Below are 12,736 nucleotides of genomic sequence, written 5' to 3' on the forward strand. Positions count from 1 at the left end.
ATAGTACACAGATTATAGAACTTTGTTTTGAAGTTCCTTCAAGTCACCTCTCATTAATATAAAGGGATTTGGTCATTTTAGGAACGCCGGACAGACTTAGAAATGATTAATCAGTTGAATAAATCTAATTAAAGGTTTACTAAAATCTTTTAAAAATATACAAGTACACAAATTATATAAATTGCATAATTCTATTACTAATATCGATATAATACATTTACAGCGGAAGGCGTACGAAATATTCTGGTTTTTTGGCAGATATAAAGTGTATATCATAAATGCATTTTCTAGATTAATTGCTCGTTTGCTCATTTTCTAGTTCATGAATAAAACGTATGTTTTTTATTTAAATTGAATCGCCTCATATAGCTATGATGAATTTTTATCTAAAGACCTAATGGTCTAATTGAAGACCTCGACCGAAAGGACTCTCCGCGTTTGTTGTCAGAAAATATTTACCTGTCCTAAAAGAAAAAAAAAAACGATTAATTACAAAATATAAAAAATAATACAAACGAAAGAAGAAACAGCTAAAGAGACTTTGTTTTCTTTTCCAAAATGTTTTTCTAAGGAACAAAATAGAAATTTTTTTATTGACGAATCATGAATAATTTATAAAAAAAAAAAAATAGCTTTTATCGAGCCATTACGAAAGATATATAAATGTAACATTATTGCGTAGTAAATTTGTTTAAGGAAAGTTCAAAATCCTGGAAATTTAGATATTTCAAAATTTATAAATAAATGAAATTTAAGGCTCTGGAAATTTTACAATTTCACAACAAAGTTGAAACGTTGAATTAGCGTCGGTCCTGAATAAATTAAACGCTGTCATAAATTTAAAAAAATGATACTAACGTATTACTTGGTGTAGCAATACCCATTGGAACAAGATCGCTGCTGCTGCATTCGATTTCACATTTACCAATGAAAGCGTTAGGGGTTTTAACTGATTCTGCATAAAATCTCCACGACTTGTGATGACTGCACAAATCTGTAGCAGACAAAAGTAAATATTATCTTTTAGGTTATGGCCACACGAACGTTGGGACGATGTTCGTTGTCTAACGTGCGTTTTGGAAATACACACATGAGCGGTGTGCGTCAATGTTGACGCTATGTTGCAACCTGTATTTTGTGTTGTGTTGGAACCTTTCTCTTCCCATATCTGTGCTGAACACACAGTTTGTATCATAAATATACCTCTAAATACAATAAACCAGGCGAACATTTAGAGGACGCGCGTCACGTGCACATGCATTTTGTACATTGTACGGAATGTTCTGACGATTTCAGAAACAGATTTTGATTTCTTTATTGTGCGCTGTTGTTAATGCAAAGGTCCTCTCTTTATGTACCTCTCTTTACATATTTTGCATTTTGTAGAGAATATTTCCTCGGTAGAGTCGTTAGAAAAAATTGTTGACTTTATTTATTGCAAATTATTAGCGCAAAAAAGCTTCTTTGTTGCAAATTTCGACAATTAAAATTATTTTTACTTTATTTTATTTTATTTTATTGCTTTTAATGCACTTCAAGGTCAATTCACATTTAAAAAAATTTTTTTATTGAGTTTTATGACGCGACAAGAATCAACACTCGTGCGATATACCCAGTGATGGATTAGGGGGGAAGAGATCGGCCCCCTCCCAAGAGTAATAAAATGTGAAAATATCAATATTACCACATTCTAAGAAACTCGTACATAATTAATGTGAATTTAATTATGTAAGCTATAGTATGGCATAGAGATACTATAATATAAATTAAGAATAAATTTGAAATCTTGTAAAAGAAAGTTCAATAATGTATTTATCTACTTTCACATATATTTCGTCCCCCGCTCTAGGACTCGTAGATCCGTCACTGGTTATATTTCCTACGTCTGTACAAAATGAGCATTACATTTCCACGCAACGCTTGAGTGCGTTGTGCACACGCGATCGTACGAAATGACGTCTGTTGTAACAACTCACGTTCCAAGCTTATCGCTTCGGTTTTATCTGGCCATGCAATATTGTTTTCTCTTTGTTATCATCGGACAAACAGCTGACAATATTCTCAATTAATCAAGAAATATTTTGTACAAGATTCTTGACATTTTCGAGAATAGCTGCAATAATACTGCATTTTTAATGTTATTAGCGGATCTATTATACCATATGTGTGGCTGTTATCACACAAAAAAATGAACCAGAAATTTTATATAAAAATATATTCCTCGAGTATTAATCATTTGATGCTTCGAATGTACAACGTTAAAAAACACTTACAATTTTACACCTGTATAATCATTTAATGCACGTAGTATACGTTTCTGGTCATAATCTCTTTTCTTAACTTATATTATTTTGAATTTAAATTCGATAAATAAAGACTTCCAAATTGATATTCTTTAATTTCCAAATGTTTTTGAACTGAAGTCTTTTTATTTTCGTAAATCTAATCTTTTTTTCAATCATAATTACAAAATAAATAATCGTAGTAGATCAACACGTAGAATCTAATAACTAAACTTCAGAACATATGCGCGTAATCGTATTTTATACTTGTTTTCCAAAATTACCATCTTAAAAATAGAAAATTTCAAAATAAAGGAATCCAAACCTGTTACGGATAAAAATGGACCGAATAGCACGCAACCAGGTTGCGGTCTGTGGCCACCGTTCGGATAGAAATCCACATGGCCACTATACAAGGCTATTCCGTAAAAGCCCGCGTCGGTATGGATAACATCTACGAAGTCAGCATCGTTACGAGTTAATCGACTATTGAGAATGTAGAATAAAGGTCCAGCGGGATCCAATCCTGCAAACATACAAAATTTTTTGTTATTATTTCGTTAACCTCAAAAGTTAATCTCAAAGAATAATCTCAAAAAAAATCTCAAAAGTTAGTCTCATAAAATATTGAATGAAATAGAAGATTTCTAAATGGTACCTGTTATCCTGGGAAGTCTGAAGTTCGTATTACGTCCAGTGAATGCAGCTACCTGCGCGCCCATTGAATGTCCAATTAGATGTATTTTTTTCGGATTCACACCGGAACTCACAAAAAAGTTTAAAGCTTCGCCAACATGTTTGCCGACTACCTTGAGCAATGAAGCACCGATTACGTAATTAATCATAGCAATTTCTCGATAATCGATCGCAAGAACATTGTAATCCGTGGCCTCTAAATACGCTGCAGTAATTTATGAAGGAAGATTAATGTTCCATTGAAAGTTATCTTCTACAGTCGCGCGAAATTTCGAATCGTAACATACCACGTGTTACAAGTTGCACATCTTCAGTAGTTACATTATCTAGATAACCATGAACGTATATTGCTATGCTCTTATTATTTCGCAAATGATCAGCCATTCTCCCCAATTCATTTACGTTTAATACGTGCGCATCAAAATGAGAGCCATCCCTGAAAAAAAAAAAAACAATTTTTTGATTACATAAATGATATATAATGAATAATCTAGAAAAATAAACAAACTAGCGAAATTACATTAAAATATGTATGTAGAATACAGTAAATAAAATGGGTATATTTTTAAACAATAAATTATAGTTATGAAATACACAAATAGGAATAACATTGATTTTGCGCATATATGATTACCTTTCGAATAAACGCAAGAAAATTGTGGCATTTTTAGTAGCATCTATGAACAAACAATTAAAAATATGTATTATTGTATGTTTCTATTAATGATACATTTGTAACCTAGTCTATAGTTATTCTTAATATCAAAAAGTATATTTAAAAACATTTACGTATGTACTCTCAATAATAATAACATGAAAGATACTTTTATCGATTGGAAATAATATTTTTAAAGAATTAACGTTCTTTATGTTAAAATGAAACATCGAATAACAAAATTTGACTAAACATCAACAGCTATTGATAATACTATTATAGTCGTATTAGATTCGCTAAAATTATTTATGAAATGTTTACTAATGCAACGAAAGTTCATCTCATTTTTAACTCTTAATGTTGGCACGGTTAACGATTAAAGTCTTTGGTTACAATTAAAGCTGGGATACTCGCCTGCTAACAAAAGGTTGAGTAAAACGAAGAAAATATATAAAAAAAGGTTCACCATCATGGAAAACGAATCCTCAATGTTTACTACTTTTTGGTCGCTTATAAAGCTGAAAATTAATTTTAGAAAGTTGTAATTATTTTGTTCATAAGTTATATAATATATGATCACCTGTATAATTTTTTATCTTGTATATTATTGATATTTTGAGTGCTAAGAGAACCCTTAATGCCAAGAGATGCATTATTTTTTTGTATTATTGCTACTATTTTATTATTGCTACTTCTTAGCGATTTTGAAAAAAATATATTTCTAAAATTTCTAATAAGACTAAGTAATATTGTAATCTGGCTTTTAAATATATTTTCTTAATTTTCATATGTTCGATGATTAAATATTGTCATTCTTAATCAAATTGGGAAAATAGCAGAAATACTGAGAGAAATTGCAATCACCTTTGAACGGTACACGAAGTGAACAGTAGTCGAGAAAGGAAAGCAGACGAAACTGTACGCGCAGAAAGCAATCGAAAAACTACCTGATTTGCAATATGACAGAAAATACTAATATCACTTAACAAGGAAAACGACGCGGTAATGAATCATTCATAACTTTCGTAATTCTATATCAGTGTGCTACAGGCACATAACTATACGTATAATTCATTTCAATGCTACCGACAGTTCTCTGCGAATATCTCGCAAACTATGGAAGATCACGGATTATATATAGGAAAAAGTTGTTCGCAATCATGTCTCCCTACCACATTAAAAAATCATCAATATAGGAGAGGTCGAGTTCTTTCTATACATCTATTTTTTTTAAATATACACATATTAATTTTAAAGATGTTATATAATGTAGTTGATATTAAATTATGATTAATTTATCCAAATTACGATTTAAACATTAATTTATTTCGTTATGTCTTCCTTAAATTAGCTATGCGAAGAGATCCTTAATCAAATTTGGTATGACATAAGTAAGATTGAGTAGGTTTAACTCTGTGACTGAAAAATAGGACATACGCTTCGAAACAAAAAATATATATGTATTGAGTGTCCAGAAATTAAGCTTTCCTTTAATAAAAAATTTGGAGAAATTATAAAAATAGATATGATAGAAATGATAGAAATAGGTAATCAATATTATTATATATATAATAATATATGTGATGTATGATGTAGTATACATGATATATATAATATATATTACATGTATTATTATAAGTTAGGCAGAAAGTTAAAGTAATTTCAAAGCAATTTTTGTTACCGAGAGTAAATATTATATATTGAATGCTAAGAAAATGTATCACTAGGGATATTAAATATTAGAGAAAATGGAAGTAACTGCAGGGATATTGCTTCCTCTAGTGCTTATTTATTATATGATGTATTGTGACATGCAGCACAAGTATTATCTGTTATCCATAGTACTATATCATTGAGAAAACTAATTCTTTTCATATGTCAAGATGATCCACCAACAACAGACAACAATGAAAAGCATAGAACAACAGTATCGGCAACAAGTTATAGTGACATAGGTCTTCAATTATTTGTTGTTGTTTGTGTAAAGATTGAAATCATGGTTTATTCTATAAAGATTTAGAATTAAGAGATGATTACAGAAGAATATCTTTGAAAGATAAAGTGAAACAAGTAAAATTGCCATCTAGAAATATGGCAAAGAGTTGCCTTGGAGATTTCTTCCTAATCTGTTCATATAAAAAATAAGGTTTTTTCCCTTTTGTTATTATAGTAGTTTCATTCTTTCAGTTCATTTAAAATTTAATAAAATTGTAACAAATTCAAAAAACCACTTTGTTTTCAGCACAATATCAGTTTTGAAAATACAAGCGAAGGAAACAATATTTCTTTGAGTTCACATACGTACTGTATTATAATGAATGAAAATGATAATACAATACGTATTATAATAACTTGTTGCTGTTCTATATGATTTGATAATTTTCAGTGTTCTCTTGTTGATGTTATAGGAAAACGTAGAGAATGAAGAAAGTGAACAAACGTTATTATCTGTTATATATGCAACTCCTTGTATGCAAAATGAAATATAGGCATTTATTTAATTTGTATAAAATATATTTCTTATCATCTTTTATATTATTTTGAAATATCATACTTTGTCATACCAGGCAAAAATTATCATAAAGGTAACTTTAATCTGAAGTTTAAAAAAATAAACATATGTAAATATGTAATAAAATTATTACATATCTTTCATTGTAGATAACAAATTATTATTTAATGTGTTGCTCAATAAATGTGATGCAAAAAGTTTAATGATGATATGTGCTGTTATAATAAAAGAACATTCAATTTTAAATCTGTATACTATGGTACTAAATGCAAAAAACAATGGATTTTAATTGTATAAAATACCATTTAGAAGCTTATCTTTTAAAGTATTTTAATACCTGTATAAAAATGAGACAAAATAGATTTGAAAAAGATTTGACATTTAATTTGAATTATACTAAAAAATGTACAAAACATTAGCGAATATTTTTCAGATTATACGTTATATGATAATGGATGAAAATGTCATATCAAATCATAAAAAAATTAAGTATCGAATATAATCTGAAATTGCTTTCAAATTGTAAACTACAAGTTCAACTTTAAATTATAAAATTCCTAGCTTTAGATTTGAAGAAACCTGTGCTTCTACCTAATAATACATGTAGGTTATATTACAAGATTGCACACATTAATATTTGTACGATACTTCAATTTAAGATTTTACTTTAGTTCTAAAAATGGGCATGCATAAACCCATAGGCGGTTTAGTAGACAAATATGATAAAGTATTCATTGCATAAATAGACGATGTAAGTATTGTAAGTACTGAAGTACTGGAAGAGCGAACAAAGAGGACAAAAATATAAATACTATAATTGACATATTTATATTCGTTATGCAACTTTATTAAAAAATATACTACAAAGATTGCTTTAATTAACAAAATTATAACATATTTTATATAAAATAGGGCAAAATTTTAATTCAAGAAAAATAACTTTTGAATTACGTTTCTTTTGCACAATTTTTACATTTAAATTGAATAAATGTGTTATATTATGTATATATATATATGTATATGTATAAATATATATGTATAAACAAAAATATTTGCGTTAATCCAGTGTTGCATTCTTTATTGATGTAGGAAGAATTTATAATTCATCTTTTTGGGGAGCAATTTGTATATCTCGTATATTTCCGATAAAAAGAGGTATGTTTTTCGGTTTATATTCAATTATAAACATGAAAGGCCGATCGACTATAAATTGTTCTGGTTCCTTGAAATGTGCCATACGTCGAAGTCTCATCTGAACAACTAACAGAAAATAAATTACATTTTATTAAAAATGTATGTAAAATGTATTTAGATTTTTTCAAAATTAAGCTCACCTGTTGCAGCCGCGGCTTCAGTACCTGCTTCATTAACTTCTATAATTGCTTTATGCAAAATTTTATCAACTATAAGTGGCGTACTGGAAATACGACTGAAATTTGCACTAGGTTTGAACATTGTGCTTAACCCAAGCTAAAATTCGAAAGTTAATAAATAAAGCTAATAGATATAATATAAACTTTTTAATAATGTAACATATAAAATTTGTTATTCATACCTTATTTAATATATTTTTCAAGTCTACTGAAAATTCAATTTTGAATTTTGGAAGATATAACTCAATTTCACTGTATGATCGAGGTGCATTTGCAAGTATTTCCCATGAAAAATTAGTTTGCAAATTTGAAAGCCCATCTATTTCATTTGGTAATATTATTATCATTACTATGTCTGTATTCTGCAAAATATTTCTTTTAGAATTTGATATATCAAGTTCATATATATAAACCTACCATATATGGAACTTCAATAAATTTTGCTTGCAATGTTGGTATGTTACCATTACTGTATTGAGACTTATTGAACATTGTTGGTATCAGCCTTGTTTGAGTTCTTGTCACATGAAATATTTTATCCTTTGTATTCTTTGTATCAAATGTTTTAAGCCAACTACCATTAAAATAGATTGCATTTATTAATACTAATTTTGTATCCTCAGCAAAATCATCTACGCAAAACATACTGATTATTATATGTAATTATTTTATTATTATAATTAATAATAATAAATATAATTTACCTGAAGATACAAGATCGGATATTTTACTATTCGTTTTCTTTTTAACCCAACTATTAATTTTCTCAGCTGCGTCAACATTATTTCTAAAATCTATTTTTGAAATCTCAGATTGATAAAATTCCTTTCCTATTGTTAAAAATTCCTCCAGTAATTCAAATCCATCTTGAATGTACATTGAGTTTGCAATGTACAATTTAATATTTCCCAAGTCCTTATAAATATACAAGATATTAATTGTGTTTGTAATTATTTTTTTTTAAATAATTATGACCACCTTACATTTAACTGAATTATTAAAGATTTATACCCTTCTTGTATCAAATCTTTATTATAGTGACAAAGACTCTTAGTCAATTCATTTAAGGTTGTAGATTCTGCGCCATGAGAAAGATGAGACAATATCATATGTATACTTAATGGTGAATTAATTATATTTCCTACACTGGTAGAAGATAATTCCTAAAATAAATTCAATAATTATAATATCAACAAAATATGTTTAATATAAAATCCTTACTGACCTTATAAAAATCTCTTGTGAAATCATTACAAGATGTAGACAAATCTTCATTTATATTATCTTTACTATCTGCAGGCGATTGCGCCATTGTAATTATGATGTAAGTATTTAATACTAAAAGATAAAAATGATTTTTATTAAAATTTTAAAATATTTTGAATAGATCAATAATTACATATACACAAATACAATAATATTTTGTAACATGTAATAAATGATCACCTGAATATATTATAAAGAATGACATTATTTTTGTACAATATTAATACTGTAAAGAGTTTAATATTATTTAAAAATAATAATTGTTATTATAAAGATTCAGTGATAACGTCAACATGTTTGATATTGTTCTGATTATTTTCTTTTTCCTGCAGTTTCCATAATACTGGAATCAATGCTTCAAAAACAAAATATTCAAACACATAAAGCGAATAAAGATGTTTTTATTTCTGATACGTAGTAATACCAGAAACAAAATGACTATTAAAAGGGGTTAAGTCTAATCAGCGTCAAGTGTAAAAAAGGATATGGTGTAACTACCTGTCAAAAAATAAAACAGCTGTTTGTTATGCTATGGAAGAGAACAGCGCGCGATTTTACTTGATTTTAAAACAAATTTTTTAAAGGAACAAGTTGTTCACGTCAGCTTTACGGTATGGCGACTGCAAATTTCTGTAAACACTAAATCTACGTTAGCGAACGAAGAGGTAATCAATTTATTCTCAAAAATATTATATAAAAAATTGATGTATCAGAACGCGAAAATACAATACTTTTTATGCAAAATTACTCTTATGACTTATTATGTACATAATATAAAAGAACATACTGTAAATGTTTTTAGGAATTATTTAAATGCAAGTATATTTAAGGTAATGCTCAGGAAGCTATATAATTTGAGCACCACCAATAGAAATAATTGCTTTCGATGAATCATAAAGATATCAGAAGAAAAAATGTTGTTTCTTTCAACGAAGTAAATTCATATATTACGCGTAAATAATAATTTTTAAGGTCACGCTTCGTGCAATACAGCTGATCTCATATAAAACGTGACAGTTGGCTCAGATTAATAGGTGGATAAAATTAATCAGAATTTTCAACTCGTGCAAAATTGTGATTCAAAACACATAGAAAAAGATTTATTCGATAGAAAATGGATTTATGAATAGGAAACATTGCTGAGTTTGTTCAAAATCTGAATTTGTAAAATCATTTATAGCATCCATGGATGTAAATAATATAAAAAATTTAATAATATAAATACCAAATAAATAAAATTTGGATAATTAAGTTACTAAAATTTAAAAACTAAAGCTTTTAAGAACTATATAAGAACTAACATTTTAAAAGTAAATTAATTAAAGCGGTGATCAAAATATCAGTATAGATGGGAGAGGAAGAAAGATATTCGATTCTAATAAACATAATAAATACATGTATAACGGGTAAGAGTTTTATATGCATTCTTTACTTTTTAAGATTTATTAAAAACATAAATAATATTTCTTTTGAAAAAGTTTTGATACCTTTTTAATAACTTTTCGGATTTACAATTCTCTATAAGCGTTTTAACATTTATCAAGTTTATTTTTTAAAAACCAATGCTTATAATAGAGTATACATATTAATTTATTAATTATTCTTCCCATAGGTACACTGATATTTTTACACTTTTAGGGTTAGATATCCTGCACAAATCCATAGTAATCTTTGCCTAGAATTATATGTATAATGTTAATGAGTTAGAGTTAATGATTATAATGCATGTATGTGCATATGTATATTTCTATATAACATCAACAGTATACCTCTGAAATCGTGCGTAGAGTATGAACTTGAATTTTTGGCGAAGCAATTTGGGGACAGTATACGTCCTCGCTCATTCGACGAATAATGAATTACAATTCCGGGGCGAATGACACAGAGAAGAATGCCAGTGTGAACCTTATATTGTGAAACGATTCACGCATATTGGTTTTTACCGTCTCCCCCTTCTTTTTCTCTGCTTTTACACCTTCTTCAGTTTTAGCTTTCTTCGTCATACTTCTTTCTTTCTGTGTTTCTCCTCTCTCTGTGTACATATATCTCTGGCATACAAATTCTAAAATTTATTTCTTACTTTATCGCATACCCCTTTTATGATTATATTTATCAGTTATATATATGATTCATGACAGTTCTTTTAGGTTAACTATTAATGAGAAATCGAGAAAGTTGCATTAGGTTCAGTTTTAATTTTTTAGTATTAGCTGTTCCAGTTGATAATTGCAATGGCCCTTAAAGAGCTTTATTCTTATTCTATTTATTCGTATTGTATAATAAATTTCGTAATAATTCGGCAATTTAAACTAACTGATTTAGACTAAAATAAACCTAACATTTTTCCATATACCTATGAATCCCTTTTTCAGGAAATTCATCTTGTAACTGTGTATCCCTAAAAATAAGATTTCAATAGCTTAAATAGGCAATGTTACAGTAGCAATAAATAGAAGATATGAATGTTAATCGTTTATCAATTCTAATCTCGAGTACATAGTTTTATTTTAAAGAGAATTATTGATTGTTCTAGTTACACATATACTACATTCGGATCTCTTATTTTCGATACGTTACTGTGAAATTTCTAGTACATTATTCCAACATTTTATATAATAACAATGCTATTGGCAAATTAAATAATATCCCGCAACATAGTTTTTTAGAAAGCCCTTCATTTATATTTAGCATAAATGAACAGCCATGAATTTTCCACTAATTAACCAAATTCTCATAACTTCTCTCATCTCTGCTTTTCCTCTTAAATCTTGATCTTTCCATGTGTTCCTCTATTTTACGAGGACCACAGCACTATCTGCTCTCTCTCTCTCTCTCTCTCTCTCTCTCTCTCTCTCTCTCTCTCTCTGTTTCTCCTTTTTACTTTCTCTTTCAATTTTTCATCTTGTCATCGTCTTTCTCGTATCAATTCCTCCTCCCTCCTTTCTCTCTCTCTCCCTCCTTCTTTCCGTTCTCCTTTCCCCCTTTATCCCCCTCTCATCGCACCCCTCTTCGATCAACCGATCGTCTCATTTCTCTCACACTCTCTCATTCTTTCGTTTCAGCTCGCTCGAACAGACACCTGTGGCTATACTGTATACACGAAAATGTGTTCGTCAGTCGCAGACACACATCCTGATTACTAATTCACGAAGCCGCGGACTACTTCCTTGCCGCGTTGTGTGACACCAAATCCCATATTCCGGCCGAATGGAGAGTTGAGACGGACACGGTGATCCTTAAAAACTAGCACGACAACCAGCAGGGAAGTTGAACACCAGCGATTCTATGATAATCTCTGATCGATTGGATCAAACAATGATTTAGGGTAATTCAGAAGTCGTCCGAGCTGTGCAGTTGAAAGTTTCAATGACTTTGCCGACTGCGCGGATAATATGGCTTAGTTGGCTTTACAAAATATTTGCAGGGGAGATTTAGTTACTAACGGTAAGAGCGTAATGCCTAAAATACTTTATATAGGATATTTTCCGTATTTCTTTTCTTTTTTTTATTCTTTGAGTTCCTTTATTTCTTATTGTTGCAGCTACGTCGTCGAAAGTTTGAATGATTTTGCAGATTGCACGAGTGATTTGATTTCGTTGGTTTCTAGAAATGTTTATAGAGCAGATGTGATTCCTAAAATTGTAAAACGTGAGACGATTTATTATGGATATTTTTACGAGCAGTTGAGGTCTCACTTTGGTTTGGAGTTTCTTTTATTTTCTATTTGCTATAAGTAGTATAATTGGACTAAGATATTCATGAATACTTACAGAGATGTACCAGAGAAGTACTTTCTTCATTATCGTTATATATTTCCTTATTTAATATTAATTTATCTAAATTTCCAAAACACTTCCACTTCTAAAATGAACAAACGTAACGTATAATACATAATACATTTGTATCTTGTTTAATGAAGTCACATAAACATTCTGGATGTTTGTCTAAACTG

At 28.9% G+C, this 12,736-nt stretch overlaps 2 protein-coding genes and 3 long non-coding RNA genes across 7 annotated transcripts; 2 read left to right on the top strand and 3 right to left on the bottom strand.

Annotated features, from left to right (window-relative positions):
- Positions 1 to 119: 119 nt before the first annotated feature.
- LOC126917550 (pancreatic triacylglycerol lipase-like) lies at positions 120 to 4,638 on the bottom strand. 2 transcript variants are annotated; one of them, XM_050724509.1, is made up of 8 exons: positions 4,498 to 4,638; positions 4,048 to 4,151; positions 3,613 to 3,655; positions 3,266 to 3,414; positions 2,941 to 3,183; positions 2,608 to 2,808; positions 859 to 994; positions 120 to 464 (listed from the first exon to the last, which is right to left on the bottom strand). In XM_050724509.1, exons 2-8 carry the CDS (start codon positions 4,103 to 4,105, stop codon positions 395 to 397), a joined length of 900 nt encoding a protein of 299 aa, XP_050580466.1. In that variant the 5' UTR covers positions 4,106 to 4,151; positions 4,498 to 4,638; the 3' UTR covers positions 120 to 394. The 2 variants fall into 2 exon arrangements, with proteins under 2 accessions (XP_050580466.1, XP_050580465.1); XM_050724508.1 differs by lacking the exons at positions 4,048 to 4,151; positions 4,498 to 4,638 and adding an exon at positions 3,803 to 3,878.
- Positions 4,639 to 4,868: 230 nt separating this feature from the next.
- Positions 4,869 to 6,096, top strand: LOC126917553 (uncharacterized). The gene is made up of 2 exons (XR_007710984.1): positions 4,869 to 5,779; positions 5,876 to 6,096. It is a non-coding gene; the product is annotated as an uncharacterized LOC126917553 (long non-coding RNA).
- Positions 6,095 to 6,354, top strand: LOC126917554 (uncharacterized). Its single transcript, XR_007710985.1, has 2 exons — positions 6,095 to 6,218; positions 6,295 to 6,354. It is a non-coding gene; the product is annotated as an uncharacterized LOC126917554 (long non-coding RNA).
- Positions 6,355 to 7,196: 842 nt separating this feature from the next.
- On the bottom strand, positions 7,197 to 9,448 carry LOC126917547 (ovalbumin-related protein X-like). Of its 2 annotated transcripts, XM_050724497.1 has the most exons (9): positions 9,283 to 9,442; positions 8,965 to 9,010; positions 8,744 to 8,856; positions 8,502 to 8,681; positions 8,223 to 8,433; positions 7,936 to 8,150; positions 7,701 to 7,880; positions 7,480 to 7,615; positions 7,197 to 7,405 (listed from the first exon to the last, which is right to left on the bottom strand). In XM_050724497.1, exons 2-9 carry the CDS (start codon positions 8,987 to 8,989, stop codon positions 7,242 to 7,244), a joined length of 1,224 nt encoding a protein of 407 aa, XP_050580454.1. In that variant the 5' UTR covers positions 8,990 to 9,010; positions 9,283 to 9,442; the 3' UTR covers positions 7,197 to 7,241. The 2 variants fall into 2 exon arrangements, with proteins under 2 accessions (XP_050580454.1, XP_050580455.1); XM_050724498.1 differs by lacking the exon at positions 8,965 to 9,010 and having other exon boundaries at positions 9,283 to 9,448.
- A 799-nt stretch (positions 9,449 to 10,247) lies between these two features.
- Positions 10,248 to 12,036, bottom strand: LOC126917557 (uncharacterized). Its single transcript, XR_007710988.1, has 2 exons — positions 10,554 to 12,036; positions 10,248 to 10,459 (listed from the first exon to the last, which is right to left on the bottom strand). It is a non-coding gene; the product is annotated as an uncharacterized LOC126917557 (long non-coding RNA).
- Positions 12,037 to 12,736: the final 700 nt, after the last annotated feature.

The sequence above is a fragment of the Bombus affinis genome, chromosome 6, assembly GCF_024516045.1.
Source record: "Bombus affinis isolate iyBomAffi1 chromosome 6, iyBomAffi1.2, whole genome shotgun sequence".
Classification (NCBI taxonomy): domain Eukaryota; kingdom Metazoa; phylum Arthropoda; class Insecta; order Hymenoptera; family Apidae; genus Bombus; species Bombus affinis.

Coding starts and splice junctions, on each gene's coding strand:
- LOC126917550 (XM_050724508.1), bottom strand. CDS start 3,863: ATGTTTCATTTTAACATAAAGAACGTTAATTCTTTAAAAATATTATTT. Junction 3,184..3,265: donor TGTGCAACTTGTAACACGTG/GTATGTTACGAT, acceptor AAATTACTGCAG/CGTATTTAGAGGCCACGGAT. Junction 465..858: donor ATTGCTACACCAAGTAATAC/GTTAGTATCATT, acceptor TTTTTCTTTTAG/GACAGGTAAATATTTTCTGA.
- LOC126917547 (XM_050724497.1), bottom strand. CDS start 8,989: ATGTCATTCTTTATAATATATTCAG. Junction 7,881..7,935: donor TTATTGAAGTTCCATATATG/GTAGGTTTATAT, acceptor AATATTTTGCAG/AATACAGACATAGTAATGAT. Junction 7,406..7,479: donor TGAAGCCGCGGCTGCAACAG/GTGAGCTTAATT, acceptor ATTTTCTGTTAG/TTGTTCAGATGAGACTTCGA.